The 21369-nt window shown below is 37.4% G+C and overlaps 2 protein-coding genes across 2 annotated transcripts in view; one reads left to right on the top strand and one right to left on the bottom strand.

The window, feature by feature from the left end:
- The window catches only part of abcb6b (ATP binding cassette subfamily B member 6 (LAN blood group) b), a 45944-nt gene extending 34299 nt beyond the window's left edge, over positions 1-11645 (top strand). Inside the window, exons 17-18 of the mRNA XM_073845840.1 lie at positions 6052-6120; positions 8931-11645. Coding sequence (XP_073701941.1) covers positions 6052-6120; positions 8931-9051 — 190 coding nt within the window. The 3' untranslated portion in view covers positions 9052-11645. The remainder of the gene's footprint in view (positions 1-6051; positions 6121-8930) is intronic.
- Positions 11646-11747: 102 nt separating this feature from the next.
- Positions 11748-21323, bottom strand: LOC141340746 (uncharacterized). Its single transcript, XM_073845839.1, has 5 exons — positions 21082-21323; positions 20831-20962; positions 20576-20745; positions 16284-16520; positions 11748-13477 (listed from the first exon to the last, which is right to left on the bottom strand). Exons 1-5 carry the CDS (start codon positions 21191-21193, stop codon positions 13289-13291), a joined length of 840 nt encoding a protein of 279 aa, XP_073701940.1. The 5' UTR covers positions 21194-21323; the 3' UTR covers positions 11748-13288.
- Between the last annotated feature and the right edge of the window lie 46 nt (positions 21324-21369).

Raw genomic sequence — 21369 nt, 5'->3', positions numbered from 1 at the left:
ATTAAAGACCTGTTATTATTAACCATTAATTTAACACTGATTAACTTATTTGATTGTTTATTTTTCATAAAGCCCATTTTATAGTCCTTTACAAGCATTAAAGGGATAGTTCACCCAAAAATGAAAATTTTATATTTATCTGCTTACCCCCAGGGCATCCAAGATGTAGGTGACTTTGTTTCCTCAGAAGAACACAAACGAAGATTTTTAACGAAAACCGGTGCAGTCTGTCAGCCAAATAATGGAAGTGGATGGGCACCAGACCTTTAAAAGTAAACAAAAACACGCACAAACAGATCCAAATTACACCGTGCGGCTCGTGACGATACATTGATGTCCTAAGACACGAAACGATAGTTTTTTGCGAAAAACTGAACAGTATTTATATCATTTTTTACCTTTGATACACAGCCACGTCCATCTGTCCTGAGCACGAGTTTAGCATCAGGCTCGTTACATGTGAACGCGCTCTGGCGTAGTATACTCAAACGACGTAAGGGAAATCGGTGATAAGTCCCGGATGAATTTGCGCAAGCAAACGTCATCTTTTAGCTTTAAATCGGTTTGAACAATCAGGATAAGCACAAGTAATTAACATTTTGAATAGCCGCTATACCCACAATCTCTGTGCACTGTGTAAACAATGAGTGTCCTATACATACGACACATCGCTTCTGGCATTTGCATATACTACGCCAAAGCACGTACACGTGTAACGAGCCGGATGGTAAACTCATGCTCATGACCAAGGGGCAACCTCCCGCTCTCTCTATTGAAACCAACACGGAAGTGACTTAAACTGCAATTCATCGACTGGCCACTAGAGACTGGCTGCAGAAGGGAGTCAGTCCCATTGACTCCCCATGTTAAAATGCCCAACTTCACACCAGAAAAAAGTATGTTTACAGCCTGGTTCAAAAAATGGTTTTGGTCTATATAGCTAGTTTTGCCCTTCATGTCAACTGTGAGGGGGGTTAATTTTTTTATAACTCATCCGTTTAAGTTATATTAAGCCTTAAAGTTCTGTATAATTAAGGGCGTGGTCACTTGAGTGACAGGGGGATTGCCGCTGCTGTCACCACTGTCGCGCTAGGCGGGCGTGGTTTCAGCAACAAGCTCCACCCACTTCCCGCCTTTTTGCCCATTTTTGATTATCCGGGAGTGACGCGCGGTGACGCGATTCCAAGATGGCGACGGCCGACTCCCGCCCACTTTAGGCTTCAAAATAGCGCTTCAGAATCGTACGGGTGACGTCACGGATACTACGTCCATATTTTTTACAGTCTATGCTCATGACAGATGGACGTGGCTGAGTATCAAAGGTAAAAAATGATATAAATACTGTTCAGTTTCTCGCCAAAAAACGATCATTTCATGTCTTAGGACATCAATGTATCGTCACGAGCCGCAGGGTGTAATTTGGATCTGTTTGTGCGTGTTTTTGTTTTACTTTTAAATGTCTAGTGCCCATCCACTCACATTATTTGGCTGACAGACTGCACCGGTTTTCATTAAAAATCTTCGTTTGTGTTCTGCTGAGGAAACAAAGTCACCTACATCTTGGATGCCCTGGGGGTAAGCAGATACACATCAAATTTTCATTTTTGGGTGAACTATCCCTTTAAAGGTAACCCCGGGTATTAAAACTTGTATGGCTTAATATAATGTTTACATCCTGCCAGGATGGCATCTAGCAGTTCTTGTTTATGCCGTTTGTAAACTCTTTCAGTAGCTGTGGTCTACTAAAAGCCTCAAAGGCATCAGGGCTGAAGTGGAGAAAACAAAGACGCAAAACTTTAGGAAGTTTTATTTGTATACAGGCATCTTCCCATTCTTTTCTCCTCTTCTCATCATTAGGAAAGCAGTGAAGATTTATATCGCTTCTCTTGTTGCCCTTCAACTGAAAAATACAATCAAAAGCCGCAAAGTGGCATCCTATCAGTGTTTTATTTTCAAAGTTGTGTTGCAGTAACAATAGCAACAGGTAGCACCAGTACCTTTAGGTTTTTTTTTTTTTAAATAACGTAAACCTTTCATGGGTTTTCTACTACCTATTTTAGTAAGGGACATCATACACCATACAAGTCTTAATACCTTAAAGGTTCCCTTTAAGCTGTATGGTGCAGCAGAATGTCACAAATTGAATATACAGTATAGATACAAATCACTGTTACTGATGACATAATGACTAGTAGTTAATTAACAATCACTAATAATTAATTGTTAATTTAATTAATTAATCTGTTGAAGTTCACTTCACTTGACAAATATGCGTCCATTTGGAACACCCTTCAACATTATCAGACACAGGCAACGCTTGAGTCATGCATACTAGAGAAGTTAAAAATTTGATGACATAATGTACTACTTCAAATACACTACTGTTCAAAAGTTTGAGGTCACTTTTATTCAGCAGATGCGTTAAATTGATCAGAAGAATGAATTTAAATACATTTCGAATGTTCGAATCAAATGCTTTTATTTTATAAAAAACAGTTTCCACAAAAATATTAAGCTGGACAAGTGTTTTGAGCATTGATAATGAGAAATCTTGAGCAGTAAATCGGCATATTAGAATGATTATCTGGTTCAGTGCTAATTACTCAAACTACAAATGGACATCTTACAACTTATCCACCATAATATGCTGGCTTTTAGAGGCACTGTTAGTCATGAGATGAAATGCTTTACAAAGTCTTTTCTTTTTTTTGAAGAATCATTTCACCTCTAGTCCACATGAAAGTGTTTGATAACGGTCTGCCGTGTCCTCAACAGAAAACACGTGTGCGCCTGCTAGTTATTAGTGTGGAATTATTTTGTATTGGTGTTTTATTAGGAGAGCGAACACGTTTGACATCGATTCAGACGCCTCGCTCACTTCCTCTCCTCTGGTCACCTTTTTTTTCTCGTCTTTCTGTGTCACATTCCACCACTCTGGTACTCCTGGAAAGCGACTCTGGCCGTCCAGCGTCTCCGTTTCCTTCTCCTAATGTTTTTCCCTCTGTCTCTCATTGCTCTACTCTTTAGAAAATTGTAAACACATCAGGATCAGAGTCTGCGAGCTTTGATCCTGTCCAGCCTCTGAGACAGTGGTGTCACTTTGATCTGTTTTGGGGTGGTGGTTCTGGGGCTTGCGATCAATAAAGAAGTCTCCGCTCCTTTGTTTGAAGATGAAGGGCAGCTGAGAGGATGACCTGCAGAAGGTTTTGGGTGTGAATTAAAGAAGTAGTGTGTGTGTGGATTAGATTAAGAGGGATCTAGTGCTTAAGGAGTCTGCTGCTGCTTTAAATTAGGGAATGCGTTTACAGTACGTCGGCAGCTGAATCGTTCTGCTTTGTGAACAGGATACAAACAGGGATTAAGTTTTTTTGATGTGATGCAGGTATAAAAACAGGCTTTAAGGGCAGAGTAAGTGACCTGTTTCCTGTCTGTGCCCTTTAAAGTTGAAGTCTCTACCGTCTTGCTAAAATACTGTAAATATTTTTTTTTCTACCTAAATTATTACGCAGACTAGTAAGCTGTTTGTAGGTTGTAAACATTGCGGCTCCATGGAGCCATCAAAGCATTTCCCTGTTTTCTTTGAGCATCCTGATTAGCCCAACACAACAACATTGACTTAACCAATGATGTGAGTTTAAAAGGATAGTTCACCCAAATTACTCCATGATTACTTACCCTTAAGCTTTCCTAGATGTATATGACTTTCTTCTTTCCGATGAATACAGTCAAAGTTATAATAAAAAATGTCCTGGCTCTTCCAAGCTTTATAATGGCAGTAAATGGGTGTTGAGATTTTGAAAGTCTAATGAAGTGCATCTATCCATCATAAAAAGTACTCCACACAACTTCAGGAGGGTAAATAAGCTTCTGAAGTGAACTGATGAATTGACGTTGTAGTCTTGGGATCATTAATAGTCACGCCCCCAACATTTGCATAGCCGAATCATCAGAAGTTCTGCGGGTAGGCTATTGTGAAAAAACAAAGCGAGGACAATAGCGAAAATGGCAGATCATGGAAATAAATGTTATGTTCCAGGTTGTGCAGGAGATGTTAAGTGCAGGGATGGATTGGTGTCTGTTTTCAGAAAACAAATAAGGCGTTCTAATGAAAAAAGCAAGCCACTAAAGGGACACGGTTAGCTTCTTGCTAGCGGTAGCCTGTTACAATGCAGTACATAAAATTTCACTTACCACATAAACAGTAAGGAGAGATGACTGCCCGAACGATGGCGAATGATCACCGCTGACAGCATCTAAAATTGTCAAATGAGCTAAGTACTGCCGCTGTCGTTTAACGTTACACAGAGCATGTGCGATCACAAATCTCAAAAGTGAAAATAAAAAGTTATTGTGCATTCAAAACTGCAGTTTCATGGCCCCGCATATTAATAGCGGCTCGAGCTCCGTAATTAAATATATATTTTCCTCCATGTGTTTCCTTCCTACTGTGGAAGAGCTAAATGAGCCACTCTGTGAACCAGCCAATCAGTACAGAGCTCATCATTATTATTCATGAACCTTCCAAATAAGGTAATAACAGACCATTTCATTCTAGGGACAAATCCTAGGGTTGTAAATGGACTTGTAAAACCGTTTCCGCCATGTAGATATCAGAGAACAATTAAAAAATATTATATCAATGCATTCTATGGCACCTTTAAGGGTGAGTAAATCATGGGGTAAATTTTTATTTTTGGGTGAACTATCCCTTTAAGACAGGGCTATTCTGCCTTAAAAGGATAAGCACAGAAACATCAAATCGACATCAAAGATCTAGCAGTCGCCTGCATGTTGGCCAAAAAGTTGCACTTGAAGACGCACATTCTGCACCTGAATGAAAGGAAATAACTCTCCATATCAGCAAGTGGCATTCATCTGTATTCATCATTCGAAAAGGAATGTCGATGAGCTTGAAGTGCAGATATACAAACCATTAACAAGGCAGTGTGTGCTTACCAATGGGCTTGTCCCAGTATCCATACTTGTGGTCTTGGCCACTTGAGAACACACGCACATGTGACAAAGTAAGTGTGTAAGATTGTCCCAGGTCTGGTAACTGCTAAAGCTCAGTGGCCTTAACGCACACTTCATCCATGCTTCCCAGCAATATTTGAGAATCCCATCAACGCATGTGCCCTGAAATTGTGAGATATTGAGGGCCATTTTCTAGATATTGCATGTACTTGGGTAGTAACATCTAAAGTGTAGATCATAAAGTCAAGTGCAGTGAGCGAAAGTGTAAGTATCGAGACAGGCCATTTTTTAGAAAAATTTCGCTCACCACTTGCTTTCATCACTTTTGTTTTTCGTGTTGTGCACTGGTTTATTCTACTATTAATTCAACATTCTCAACTGACTGAAAAATCAGTCAAACATGGAGGTCCGATTAGAAATTCTTTTTAATACTGAAAAGCTGAAAATTATTTTACATAAAGGCTGATAACCAATAAATTAACGATATTAAAATAAATAAATAAATAAATAGCTACAAGTGAATTTAGGCATCACAAGATTACAGTAGTCAACATTTAAAGTGGATCAAAAAAGTTCATCAAAGTTGTACTAAAACAAGAACGTGTTTTGGTTTTGGTCAAAGGACAACTTTGATGAAAGGTTTTGATCCACTTTAAATGTTGATTAGTGTATAATGTTCAATATGATAAATAATATGATTATGAGGTTTTATTTTTAGTGAGCATTAGATCATTTTTATCTAATACAATTAGGGCTGGATATCATTATAACATTTTCAATATTAATACCTTGACTTCGATACCGCACAACTCTGGGCATAACCTGCGAAAACCAGAGTTTTTCTTTGATGCCTCACCAGAACCAATCACCTGCACCTGATTTTGGCACATCAAGCATGCTGCATGCTTATTGGCTCATTGACATTGATGAGATTAACCTTTTAGGTATGGAAATTTGGTACCGAATGACAAGACATTTTTCAAATCTCTATGGTATCAAGGCTATTTGGACTGTGTTTAAAAAGCATCAAACTCAATAACCAGCCCTAAATGTAATGACGTTAATTTGTATTTTCAGATTATCCACAATCATCAACTCCGATCAAATCCTGGTTCTTCACGATGGGCGAATTGCAGAACAAGGAAGGTGAGAAGTGTGTGTGCGTGTGTGTGTGTGTACTGTGCATTTGTCCTCCAGCATCTGTGTTTCTGAGAGAAAACGTACTGTAAAGGTTCAAACGGCATGACCTGCGTGGCCTTTTCCCCCTCAGAACGGCCAGACCGCAGGTGGTATAAAAGAGGAAATGTGACACCCTCTCTGTCCTGATTGAGTGAAATTCCTTTGGTTCGGTGGAGAGTGAACCACAGAAGACGTGTTGGGACAGACAGGGTCTTCTTCATCCTTAGGAAACCTAAGATCTGTGTGTGAGTGTGCGTCCCAGAGGCGGTGTTCTCGTTATCAGTCGATCTATAGTCTTAACCTGAGGGCCGTCTGAGTGCGTCCTCATCTTCCCAGAGACAGGATATAGTCTCTCAGTGTCCGAGCAGTCCACACCCTGCCTGATCGGTGTGTCCTGTCTCGCTGCAGGCCCTCAGGTGGTACACACACACACAGAGATCCTCCCTTAAACCTGACGGACACACACACAGAGCGTCCCACTAATGGACTTTTCCATTCATCCTGGCCGTTCAGCCTCGGTTTTAACCCTGTGCTCACTGTCCTGCACTTCGGCCCTTTGATATATGAGCTACAGCCAACAGACCGTCCGCAAGACACACACAGCCGTCAGGGATGTAACTCCACACCTCGCACATTCAGCCCTGACTGACACTGCGATGTAAACACAACCCACACAGGCTTTTAACCCACAGGAGCAGCGTATCGGAATACACACGTTCACAGGAAGAGAGCGAGGTGGGAACGTCCATTCGGGGAGGTGAAGGGTTAATGCTTTCAGAATAGAGGAATTAATAGATACACCTTGTGCTGCCCCTTAACAGGCTACTTCCTGAAAAGAGACTTCTGTGGTCTGGGAAATCTCTGGGAAAAGGTTTGACAAGGAGGGAGGATGTGAGGTTCACATGGTCATGGGAAATCCTGGAAGTATTAGGGAATTTTAAAATAGGGATTTTTCAGGCTTGGAAAAGTCATTGAAATTATTAGTGACCATAAATTATTCTGGTTATTTTCTTCTAACAATTTTCAGATATAATAGAATATGATAGTTTTTAAGCTAAATATATTATCCAGTAGGCAAATACATGGATTTTTTTTTTAGTTACTGTAAATAATTTTTGTTATCAGCTAAAATAATTCTGAAACAATATAATAAATTATGTTTTTAGTGCAGTATATAAAAAATATTTTAAAATCTATATCTGGTAAGGACAGAAGACAACTAGAATAATATAATATATGTTTTAAGTGCAATATATTAAATATTTTAAAAATCTATATTCAATAAGGACAAAAACAACTTGAATGATATAATAAAATCTGTTTGTTTTAAGTGCAATAAATTAAATATTTTAGGAATCTATGTCCAGTAAGGACGAAAAACAACTGCAATAATATAATAAAAATCTGTTTTAAGTGCAATATATTAAATATTTAAAAAATCTATATTCAATAAAGCCAAAAACAACTGGAATAATATAGTACATTTGTTTTAAGTGCAGTATATTGAAAATGTTTTAATAATCTATATCCAGTAAGGACAAAAAAACAACTGGAATAATATAATAAAAATCTGTTTTAAGTGCAATATATTCATTTTAAGAATCCATATCTAGTAAGGACAAAAAACAACTGGAAACCAATCTAGAAATTTGTTAGTGACTATAAATTGTTCTGGTTATGCTCAGCTAAAAATATTCAGACATAATAAAATCTGTTTTTAGGTGCAGTATTAAAAAAAATAATTCATGTTTTTTAGAAATTTCTTATAAATTCTTATCCACCTAATTGTGCTCAGCCTAAAATATTCAGACTTCAAGTAATATAATAATATTTTTAGGTGACATATATTGTAAATATTATCCAGTAAGGACAAACAACTGGAAGACTAATGGATATTTATCAACCAAAAGATTTGGGGGTGCTGGTGGATATACACTTGCCATGTTATTAATTTATACAGGTAATAATCTAGTTTTGCAGCTGCTCTAGAATGCTTCCTGAGGTCCATTTGAAACTTCTGGTGTGATCTTCCTTTATGATGAGAACATTTTCTACACTCTCGTTCCCAGAGCTCAGTGCCCCATACTGCGTCTGCTTCACTTTTGATGTCATACTTCTAAGTAATTGATGCTTCAACAAACTTGACCCTAGACCGACCCTCCCAACTCTGTTTTAGCAATCTGAGAAAAGGAAAGAAAAAAATGGTCCTGCCCTTAAGTGATTTCTGGAGCCAAAGGAAAGCTTTCATTTGGCTTCTCTGACCCCCGCAAAGCTGAACTGCTCTAAAGGGATAGTTCACCCAAAAAGGGAAATTCTCTTATTAATTTCTCACCCTCATGTCGTTCTAAACCCATAAGAACTTAATTTATCTTCGCAACACAAATTGACATATTTTTGATGCAATCTGAGAGCTTTCTGAACCTGCATGGAGAGCAACACAACTACTATGTTCAAGGCCCAAAAAGGTAGTTTAAAGGACATTAAATTAGTACATCAGTGGTTCAACTGTAATTTTATGAAGCTAAGAGATTACTATTCATCCACAAAGAAAACTAAAATAATGACTTTATTCAACAGTTTCTTCTTATCCATGTCTGTCTGTCGATGTGCGTTTACGAGAGTACCACAACGCAGAAGACGACTGACAGGAGAGAAGAAATTGTTATTTGGAAATTGGAACTTGAAATTGGAACTTCCTTGTGTTGATATTTATCTTGTGCGCTTTTCTACAAGTGGTCTGTCAGCTTATGTTGTGTCTGACTGCTCTCTGTCTGTAGGCACGAGGAGCTGCTGGCCATGGGAGGACTGTATGCAGCCATGTGGTTAAAACAGCAGCAAACCCCAGAGTCAGAGGTCTCCACAGAAGAACAACCGCAGGAGCCACAGCAGAGTGGCTAAAGCTGATGAAGCAGCGATGATGAATGGTGATGGGTGAAATCAATCAGGAAAATGGTAAAAGAGCCCACTGAGCTCCAAAGTTCATCTCAGACACAGGGGCACCAGACTGCAAAAAAGCAATGAACTACGAAGAGTGTTTCTCAGGGAAAGGAGTCATGAAAAATCAACCAAACATTGAGTAGCTCTAAATACTGTACGTTAAAGGGTTAATTCAGCCTAAAATCAAAATTTACTCATTTACACATGTTACAAACTTGTAAGAGTTTTTTTCTTATGTGCAACATAAAAGAAGAAACTATGTTTAATGTATTGATTTTGAGTGTTGTCAACCAGTGGTTCCCATTGACATTTCTCAAAATATCTTCTTTTATGTCCCACGGAAGAAAATCACACAGGTAAATAATAACATTTAATTTATTTTTTGATGAATTTTACCTTTAACAGCAGTGATTTAAAAAAGTGCTGTCATGTAGTGACTATATTTAGTCATTTCTGTTACAGTGTTTTTTTCGTATATTAAATGTAACACTTGCTTTGTTTACACTCTTATCCATTACTGTAGACTGAGGAGATGTGGAAGCATCTCAGTCATCTACAGATGGGTATTGTAGGTAACATGCTCAGGGTCATGTGTCCTTCATTATAATGCTGGCACAAACATTTTTAGTCATAAGTCATTAGTCATTTAGTTATAGTCAAAAGTTTACATACACCTTGCAGAATCTGCAAAATGTTAATTATTCTAGCAAAATAAGAGGGATCATACAAAATGCATTTTGTTTTTTATTTAGTACTGACCTGAATAAGATATTTCACATAAAAGATGTTTACATATAGCCCACAAGAGAGATTTATTAATAAAGATTACCTCGTTTTTTTTTTTGTTTTTTTTGGTTTTTTTTTTTGTTTATTGATAGTTGTTCATGAGTCCCATGTTTGTTCTGAACAGTTAAACTGGCCGCTGTTCTTCAGAAAAATTGTTCAGGTCCCAAAAATTCTTTGTTTTTTCAGCATTTTTAAGTATTTGACAGTCCAACAATGCCTGTATGTTTTTGAGATCAGTATTTTCACACTGATGACAACTGAGGGACTCACTCATATGCAACTATTACAGAAGGTTCAAACACTCACTGATGCTTCAAAACGAAAAACGATGCATTAAGAGCTGGGGGTGTAAACTTTTGAACAGCATGAGGATGTGTACATTTTTCAAATTATGCCTAAATATATATTTTTTTTTATTTAGTATTGCCCTTCAGAAGCTACAGAAGATACTTACATGTGTCCCAGAAGACGAAATAAGTTAAATTTACCCTGATCTTCAAATTCAAAAAGTTCACTGCCTGGCTTTTAATGCATTGTTTTTCGTTCTGGAGCATCAGTGAGCATTTGAACCTTCTGTAATAGTTGCATATGAGTCCCTCAGTTGTCCTCAATGAGAAAAGATGGATCTCAAAGTCATACAGCCAAATACACACAAATGCTGAAAAAACAAAGAATTTGTGAGACCTAAAGGGTTTTTTCTGAAGAACAGTGGGCAGTTTAACTGTTCAGGACAAACAAGGAACTCATGAACAACAATACAGCTGTGGATCATTCAGGTAACAACACAGTGTTAAGAATCAAGTGTGTGTGTGTGTGTGTGTGTGTGTGTGTGTGTGTGTGTGTGTGTGTGTGTGTGTGTGTGTGTGTGTGTGTGTGTGTGTGTGTGTGTGTGTGTAAACTTTTGAACAGGGTCATATTTATAAAATAATTTTCTCTTGTGGACTATATGTAAACATCTTTTATGTGAAATATCTTATTCAGGTGTAAATACACTAAATAAATAAGACGGATCAGTTATTTTTTTGGTAAAATAACATTTTGCAGATTCTGCAAGGTGTATGTAAACTTTTGACTTCAACTAGGTGTTCATGTTACTCTGTACCTACACAAGTATGTAGAAAATCTAATGAACTACATGTACTTTCCTTGTACAGTAAGTTTGCGTTAATTCTATCTATAGTAATTAAATGCAGTAACATTTAATATGGGTAACACGTACACTGTAAAATATAGTGTTCCCCATTTCTTGTTCCAAAAACATAATTTCAAAAACCGTCAGACCTCTTTAGGCTGAGCCAAACATTTTCTCCAAAGTGTGGATGCTTTACCAAACCACATAAACTATTTATCGCCCTTTCGCAATCAATCTATCATATCTATTTTGTCCACATTTATAATTTGAGATTCAACTGAACATTGAAAATGCTCAGTATGTAGAATAAACCAGGATTTTAATATTAATGGCATACTGAACTTGAGGTGTATGATATAACCTTTGTGTTTCTTATTTAAGTCTTTATTGCTTTCTAGTTTGAATTGAAACAATTTGTATTTTTGAATCTACTGAGTTGAGTAAGGAATTGAATTAACTTTAAAAGATAAACTGCTTTTCAAATGGTGACTTAAGGGACTTACATGAACTGCAGAAATATTCAGGAATATCAAGGGAAAAAAAACATCTGTAGCATAGGATACTCTCAAATCGATGTGCTTTATAAAGAGTAGTATGAAGACTGCTGCCTTTCATGGAAACATTAGCTAAGTGTTTTGTACAAGGCCTTTTTTTCGTTGAATTGTGAAATGTGCACAAGTTGTTCAAGTACTTCATTTTAAAATATAAAAAATAAACTGTAAATAAAAGCAACCCTGACTATGTACAAAAGTTAATTTATTTAGAGTATTTACATCTTTTCACTCCAGCTATGGTTTAACACAAACAACGGCATGTATAATCCTTTAAGACAACTGACATTAAAAGTCATTCATTAAGTAGAACATGACAGAAATATTTACAGGATAACACATTTTGGAACTATACAAAAACAGATATTTATCTTTAATGATTTAGGCTTAGAGTTAATGATAAGCTACAATGCACTGAGGTTGGAAGGGGCTTTGGCCCACTCACATCAACATTATGAGAAAAGCATGAATCCATGTGATGTTTAAAAGTTTGGGGTCAGTAGGATTTTTTAATAAATAACCTAATACTTTTATTTAGCAAGGACACATTAAATTGATCAGAAGTAATATTAAAGATGTTTTTAATGGCTATTATAAAAGCTGTTCTTTTGAACTTTCTATTCATCAAAGAATCCTGAAAAAACGCATCACAGTTTCCACATAAATATATCACGCACAACTGTTTTCAACTTTGATGGTAATGTTTCTAAAGCACCAAATCAGCATATTAAAATGATTTCTAAGGGATCAAAATTAATTTGGAAAAACATTTAAAAAAATCTTACTAACCCCAAACTTTTGAATGCGCAAGTAGACGCACTGCGGAAAAATATCGTCGTACTGTCTGTAATTTCTGAAGAATGTGTATGAATTCCCACAGGAGCTGGCGCGGGGCCTGAAATACCTTCTCGTCACTGTCAGCATTATCGGTGGCTGGCGTTTAAATGTTTGCGGAGATAAGGGAATACTGCGGACGGCGTGGTTAGTAAGAGGTCTGACTTAAATACATGCTTGCAGAGCCCAGTGTCTGCTAGGGTCCAGACGTGGTGAGGGAACATTTCTCATTACTAAATCATGCTGGACCGCCCTGTCCCTTACTGAGCTGAAGGAGGGACAGGGAGATTTGTCCTGAAATGTTCAAGTGAGTGTGAGGTGTGTTTCAGAGTGGCCTTGTCACCATTGTTCAGTTCCAGGCGCGCCCTGTGCGATGACCCACGGAAGAGCACTCTGGTAAAGGAGCGCGGATGCCCCTGCGCTGAACCCCCACGGCAGGCGGAGAGAGGAGAAGTTCGCATGGGACGCTCCCCGCGGGACGTCTTCTGCGGAGCGGCGAGCAAGGGAACTGAGGTTCAAAGTGAGGACATGTCAGACGCTTTCTCTCTCTTTCGGTCCTGCATTACTGCCTCTTCTTTCGATCTCTTAAGCGCACATTATGTAGTCTCCGTTCCTCAACAGCTTGTCAGGGTCTATGTGCATCACGGGGTGAATTAAGTGCGCACACACAGGTAGATTGTTTTGTGTCCGTGTGTGTGTGTGTGCGTGTTTATGAGAGGAAAGCGCTGGTCATGGATTTGAAGTTTGTGCATTATACAAAGTCATACTTCTAGGACTACTCGTTGGTACTTGTTGGTTTTTCATGGAAGTACTCCACTGGAGTGTCCGAATTACGTATTGGGAACAGTAGAGTTGGCTCTAGTCCTTCTGAAAGTCCTGGAAGCGGTCAGTTCACTCAATTCCTGCTGTTGTTGGTCTTGGGTCGTTTTTGGTACCACAGAGCTGTGGGGAGGTTCTGGCAGCCCATGTACTCCTTCCTCATTTCGGTTTCGGTGAGAGGAGGGGTGGAGTTACACGGAGCACCGGCCAGAGTCACGTTCAGCAATCCTAGAGCGGCATCAGACAGTCGGGGCGTTGTAGAACTCTGGTGTTGGGAGAAAAAAGAGAGAAAGAGTTTAGAGCCTTCAAGTCATATGATAGCTTTATGTGGAAAACAGACAGAAATTAATTATTTCACAGAAGATCTGAAATGTAAGGGCTGTATTGGCTACAAAATGACACATCGACACAACATTGGTTACCATTCTTGTTACCAGTGTTGGGGGTAACGCATTACAAGTAACGCGAGTTACGTAATCATTACTATTTTTTAAGTAACTAGTGAAGTAATGCATTACCTTTTAATTTACAAGAAAATATTCCCACCCCCATATATCAATTAGAAAGCTCTCCTGTCCCCATGTTGAGAGAAATCGGGAGTAAGATGTTACTTTAGTTCTAGAATAAATGAGAACATGCATTAACAGATTCAGTATTTCTCAAAATGAATAAATGCAACTCGGAATATGACGCATACCTGCAATACTTAAATATATTAAATAATGCAAATATCCTTTATGCATTTACTCCCATAACCAGTGTCTTTGTTGCTGACCTTTGATGATCCAATTCAGCCATACTAATAAGCAAAAATGACTTTTGTTGTGGTTCTTTTTTTTTTTTTATTGCTGAAAAGTGTTAAACTTTCTTCTTCTGCATTCTACTGTACAGACATGACTTTACTTTTCCTTTAGCCTGAGGCTTTTGGTGTGAAAGGGTTTTTACATTTGCCAAAAATAAAAATAAAAATTATATTAAAAACAAACAAGCAAGCCCTGCCCAGATTAAAAAAGTAACATAATACATTACTTTCCATGAAAAGTAACTAAGTAACGTAATTAACTTTTCCCAACACTGCTTGTGACCACTGTCTGACCAAACTGACGTTTTGGATTTGTGTCTGTTTCAGTACAGTTAACAAGACTTGACAGACCAAAGAGCATGTTGTATAGACTGTGTTTATTGTGTAGGTCATAAACATCAATTTGCCTCTGTCCCATTTAATTTTAGTACAAAGAAAAGAGCAGCTAGGCAAATCAGTTACACTTTACAGCAAGGGCCCATTTGTTACCGTTGAGCAATTCATTTTTCTCAAAATTACCCTCACTCACCCTCAAGCCATCCAAGGTGTATATGACTTTGGATGTTTTATTAAAAAAAACCAAGCTTCATTATGGCAGGGAATGGCTGTTGGGATTTTGAAGTCCAATAAAGTGCATCCATCATTATAAAAAGTGCTCCACACAGCTCCAGGGGGTTAATAAAGGCCTTCTGAAGTGTATTGATGCATTTGTGTAAGAAAAATATCTATATTTAAAACTTTATAAACTATAATCTCTAGCTTCTGCTAAAAGAGTGGCGTTCCAGTGGATAACATAGGATGTAGGCGTAGCGTAAGCTCCGATGAGAATATGCTAGTCTTGCAAGAACCATGTTTTGTTTACCGCCAAGGAAAACCAGTCCCCTCTTTGCTTATATTGAAGTCCTCCGACATTTTTCTGTACAAATCCTTATACTATGTTTTATCCGCATACAACAGTTAGCGGAAGATGGAGATTATGGTTTATGAAGTTTTAAATATATATATTTTTCTTACACAAACGCATTGATTCGCTTCAGAAGGCCTTTATTAACACCTCAGAGCTGTGTGGAGTACATTTTATGATGGATGGATGCACTTTTTTTGGGCTTCAAAATCTCAACACCCATTCACTGCCATTATAAAGCTTGGAAGAGCCATTTTTTTTAATATAACTCTGATTGTATTTGTCTGAAAGAAGAAAGTCATATACACCTACACTCTTAAATTTAAAGGTGCTTCACGATGCCATAGAAGAACCTTTTCTGTCTAAATGGTTCCATAAAGAACCTTTAAAATCTGAAAAGTTCTTTGTGGCTAAAGAAGGTTCTTAACATTATATAAAGGTAAGAAAGAAATGGTTCTTCAAGGCAAGGCAAGTTTATTTAAATAGCACATTTCATACACAATGGCAATTCAAAGTGCTGTACATAAAAGGAATTAAAATCATAATAGCATAAAAAAAATCATAAAAATTTTAAATAATAATCACAACAATAAAAACAGAAAATTTAAGAACATTTAAGATGATTTAAGAATTGATTTCAAATTAATTAACACAGTGAAAATGATTATACATAAAATAATGCAATCTGTTCGGACGTAGCACAGTGCTCATTCAATAAATGAACAACTGAACAGATGAGTTTTGAGTCTGCATTTAAATGTGGCTAATGTATTAGCACATCTGATCTCTTCTGGAAGCTGATTCCAACTGTGGGCGGCATAATAGCTAAAAGCGGATTCCCCTTGTTTTGTGTGAACCCGAACTCGATCCTAGTGATCTGAGTTGTCTGTTAGGTTTATATACAGTGAGCATATCTGCAATGTATGTAGGTCCTAGGCCATTGAGTGCTTTATAAACAAATAAAAGTACTTTAAAATCTATCCTAAACATAACTGGTAGCCAGTGTAAGGACCTGAGGACTGGTGTGATATGCTCTGATTTTCTGGTTCTAGTCAGAATCCTGGCAGCAGCGTTCTGTATGAGCTGCAGCTGTCTAATGGTCTTCTTGGGAAGGCCGGTGAGGAGAACCTTTGACTAAAAATGGTTCTATGGCATCGCTGTGAAGAACCTTTTAAAGCACCTTAATTTTTAAGAGTGTAGGATGGCTTGAGGGTGAGTAAATCATGTGGTAATCTTCATTTTAACATTAATACAGATGTTCATTGTTAGTTCGTATTGGCTCAGGTACATTAAATAATGTTATTGTACAATAAAAAAAAGAGTGATATCAACAGCCCAGGTTCACAAAGGCTTGTAAAGTCTCACCTTACTGAGGTGGTCTACGAGGCACTCAGATGGTTGCAGAGAGGCCCAGAGCTCAGCTGTGTGCACCATGGGCAGGCCGTTCAGCAGCACGACATTGACATGTTTGAGAGATCCCATCAGCCTCTTGCTGAGGACTCCACTGTAGCTCTGCTCCACAAAGAGCAGCACCCGACTAGCTTTGCACCCGGCCAGATCCGCCAACAGTTCACCCACAGAGTAACGCTCCTTCAGATCTGCCTGGAGAAAAAAATACATAGCATGAAACCATAGTATAGAGTTTTTCTCTCATACAAAATGGAATGTTTTATAGATTTAGCCTTAAAAAGCAAATATTAAAGCGGTAATCCACAAAAGTCTGTACATTACAGTAACTTTAGGGTTGTTCATGAGGTAAAAGCATTGTAATGCATGGACATTGGACAATAAACTATTGTTAAAAAGTTTAATCAGACTTCTTAAAAGAAGTCTCTCAGTTGTTCAAGGCTGCATTAATTTGATCAAAAGCATAATATTACAATTTAAAAAAAAAAAAGTATTATTCCTGAGTTGCAAAGCTGAATTTTTAGCATCATTACTCAAGGCTTTAGTGTCACATGATCCTTTAAAATTCATTCTAATATGCTGATTTGATGCGGAAGTCTTTTGTCTTATCACTATTAAAAGAAATACAGATTTTTTTTTTCTAGTTTATATTTTATCCAGCGCACCTACAATTGATTCACGTTGCAGTCTGTGGCATGTTTTAAGGCACTTCAAGAGGAGAGCTGACATTCATTTGTCCTGGCATTCACACTCATGGCAGTTGTTGAAATGAACAGTTAGCCGTGGTCTTTCAACTTGGAGAAGAAATGAGCAGCTTTCCTGTGGGAAGCCGAGCGTCTGGTGGCCCTGATCCTGTGTGGTCCTTGTCTCTCAAGCCCCCCTTTGTCACTACATCCCTGTCTGGGGATCAGGTTGTTGCCTTTGTCCCTCGAGAGTCTGTCCCTATTGTCATGAAAGGGTGGGCTTTACTGTGCAGTCTGCTCCCTTCTGTTTGCCCTACTCTAAACATATGGCCGGGATTACGGACCACCCTTTGCAAAGGATTGTGGGATTTTGGTGGAGCATCGGGAGTGTACTTATTAAAACCAATGTCATCAAATGCATGCACGGTTTCTGGAATTATTGTATTAATGATGAAAGAGGCACAAGGTGGATGGCTGGTCTATTCTAAATTGATAAAAGGAGCTGTCTGTGTTGCTTAATAAGATTGAGGGTTTAAGATTGTCCTATTTCTCTATGAAATTTGATCTAATATCTCTCATGTTTCTTGTTAAGTGAAGAGTCTGCTCTGGGTTGTTCATGTGCATTAAGGGAATACATTTTGACAAAGCATGCCGTCTTGGATGTTTGCTGCACAGGTGGCGCTCTCATTAGCAGCTCTAAAAATACTCCATGCACTCATAAGACAAGAACCACCAAAGTGCAAAGTGTCTACAGATTCATCCCTTCCAAGAAATGAAACCGAATGAACAGATGAGAGTCAGCTTCCATAGTGTAATACTTTTATCCTTTGGTTAGTGGGCACTTTGAAGTGGTGGGCTTGGGGAAACACATTGGATTCGTTTACGGGAAGATAAGGAATTCCTAAACTACTCTTGTTCATCTGTCCTCTCTGTGATTCCTGGAACCCCCACATTTATAACAAATCTAGCTCAGCACTTTCACAATAACACCATAGGCCTGGCTGTGAAAATATAATCCTGTTACAAAATCCACTAAACTAAAATATTTTCAAAAAACCAAGTGGTTTTTAAAACAGTTGGGTTCCAGAAGTGAAAGTCCGTTTTTTTTCCTCCATAGACAAATAGATTTTTAACGGTAATGTATACGCCTTTCAAAACCAACCTACCGTAATGCCTGAGATTAACCTTTGTGTTTAACAGCTGAATTCTGAGTGAAGAACTACAGTAAGCGTAGTCCAGAAAAGATCCAACATTCAAAGAAGTTGCTATTACCACATGCCAAAATATCTCTAGCTTCCAAAGCACTTCAAGTGACATAATCAACCTAAACAAACTGCTCTCATATACTTAAAAAGTTTGAGGAAATTAAGATATAAAATACTGTTTTTTTTTTTTTTATTCCTGTGATGACAAGCTGAATTTTTTAGCATTATCACTCCAGTCTTTAGTGTCACATGATCCTTCAGAAATCATTCTAATATGATTATTTAACATTTTTGTCGAAACCGTGATACATTTTTCAGGATTCTTTGATGTACACTACCAGTCAAAAGTTTTTGAACAGTAAGATTTTTAATGTTTTGGGGTTTTTTTGACGAAGAAGTCTCTTCTGTTCACCAAGCTTGCATTTATTTGATCTGAAGTACAGCAAAAACTCTAACATTTTAAAATATTTTTACTATTTAAAAGAACTGTTTTCTATTTATTTGAATATATTTTAAAATGTAATTAATTCCTGTGATTTCTAAGCTGAATTTTTAGCATCATTACTCCCGTCTTCAGTGCCACATGATCCTTCAGAAATCCTTTGTAACATTATAAATGTCTTTATAATCACTTTTGATCCATTTTAAGAATCCTTGCTAAATGAAAGTATTAATTTCTATCAGCCCCTCAAAAAAATCCTGACTCCAAGCTTTTGAATGGTATAGTGTATAATGGTACAAAAGCTTTTTATTTCAAAGTAAATGCTGGTCTTTTGGATCTTTCTATTATTTCCTCGGCTGTTTTAAATATTGACAATAATAATATTAAATGTTTCTTGAACAGCAAATAAGCATATTAGAATAATTTCTGAAGGATCATGTGACACTGAAGACTAGAGTAATGATGCTGAAAATCTAGCTTTGATCACAGAAATAAATTACATTTTAAAATATATTCAAATATAAAACCGTTATTTAAAATTGTAAAAATATTTTTGCTGTACTTGGGATCAAATAAATGCAGGCTTAGTGAGCAAAGGAAACTTAAAAAAACATTAAAAATCTTAACTGTCTAAAAACTTTTGACTGGTAGTGTATGTGAAGTTCAAAAGAACAACATTTTCTTAAAATAAAAATATTTTGTAACAAAAAACTTTTTTGTGATGCTTTTGAGCTATTTAAATTTTTGCTTAATAAAAGTATTAATTAAAAAAAGCACACTTTTGGCAGAGAAGCATTTGTATTTAAATATTTTAAAATATATCAACAAAAATAATTTTCTTCAATGTTTTATATCAGTGGATTTATTTATTTATTTATTTTTTTATACTTTTATTTGATAGTGATAAAGCTTTATAATAATTTATTAGTTTTATTTATTGCTTTTGACTTGAATTTGACTTGAATTATGTCAGTTATGTCACTGTGCTTCATAGGAGTCTTTTTTCCTAAGTTTTATATATTATAAATTTTGTATTTGTCATTTGCAAAGTTTAAATGAATTACTTAAAGGTGCAGTATGTAATTAGCAGCAGTAATATTAACAGCTAGTGTTTGAAATAGTTACTGCAGTCCAAATTCAAAATATTGATTTTTTTTTTTTTCCGCTCACAGGGTTGTCAGATTGAGGACATGAAACAAGAATGAGCGCAGCTGACAATGGAAGGCGACAAGCCTTACACTGTAAGTTTATGAGTTGATTTATCTGTTTTAATATGCCTTTGGTCTTAAGTGCTTTTTAGATGGATGCTAAGGCTTTTTAGGTTGGGTAGAATCCACGATCTCTGAGCCAGTTTGTTTGCTGCCTTCCCTGGCTTCAAGATGCTGTGTTTTCTACCAACTGGCAACCCAGGATTTTAAAATACTATTGGTTAAAATGGCAGTGGGTGGAATCACACAGACCAAAACAAAAATTCTGACACGTAATTCACATTTTCAGCAGAAATAACTCAAAATAAAAGTAGAATAACTGGCTTTAGCGAATGTATTATAGTGTTTTCATGCATTGGAACAGACAAAAAATTGCAAACAGCACCTTAAAAAATCCCTGTTGAAAAAAAAACTAATGGAAAAAATACTTTAGGAACCAAGTCTGCTAAAAAGTGGCCGGACATTGTTGCCCTCTATCCACCTTTTTCCTCAACAAGCTGTTTTGAACAGTTAAAAATAGCTGGACGCGAATGAGACTGGAAGCCACACCCATAAAATTTACAAATGGCCACGCACACTCTTACGGGAAGAAAAAGGTGGATGGTAATTGTGTTCATGGTTTCCATAACACTAAAAGTTTGAACATTAACTTTAGTGTATCTGGTCCTAGTGCACTAGTTAAACAATGTGATCATTAAAAGCGCACACTCACAATGCCGTTGTTATTGCGGTCCCAGAGCAGCATGGTGCCGTCGTTGCGTGTGGGGCTGTTGAGGTACAGAACCAGAGAATCCACACAGTGCTGTTTTCGGCAGATGTAGGAAATGTGATTCCTGATCACCTCTTTCTCCGTGGCTGGATACATCACCTCCGTCTCTTTAGCTGTGAAAACAAATACAGTTTTTTAAAATCTGAATATAAAACATTAGAATGCATTAACTTGAAATGACTTGAAATGTCCTCTGACCTGCTACCTGTCCATTCCCAGCAAAGAATGCCTTTATGTGGTCCTTATGGAAGCCGTTGTTCCTTAGCATCTGGTAGAAGAGCTGCAGGTTCTTCACATGTTGTTGGTATGTTATCTGTTCCTGCCAGCCACCTGCACGTGCATAGGTTAAAGGTTATGTAGGAGCAGCATACCTGAGACAGCTGATAAGTCTTTCAAACATCAGTGAGTCAGCTCATACAAATGAAGTCTTTGAGTGAATGTTCTCGTACCTGACAGGAGAACAGCATGATCACAGGTCTGGTAGAGGCGGCAGGACAGGTGTGTGGCCAGGCGTTGCTGATGGCACCGGCGGGTGTTTTTATTGAGCTCACAACTGGACATGGGCACGCTGGGGCTGGTCAATGGCAAAGGCTGTGGGCATCTGGCAAAGTCTGGATGATCTACAACCACATTACTTGTTAGTTTGTTTGTTTGTTTGTTTTTTAAATCAAATGTAAATTCATGTCCAGTCACTTTTTTGTGTTAAAAACTTATATTATCAGAAAAAGAAATATATA

Source organism: Garra rufa, chromosome 8 (genome assembly GCF_049309525.1).
Source record: "Garra rufa chromosome 8, GarRuf1.0, whole genome shotgun sequence".
NCBI classification, from domain to species: Eukaryota; Metazoa; Chordata; class Actinopteri; order Cypriniformes; family Cyprinidae; genus Garra; species Garra rufa.
The sequence above is the reverse complement of the archived record's forward strand: the minus strand, read 5'-3'. Positions and strand labels throughout refer to the sequence as shown.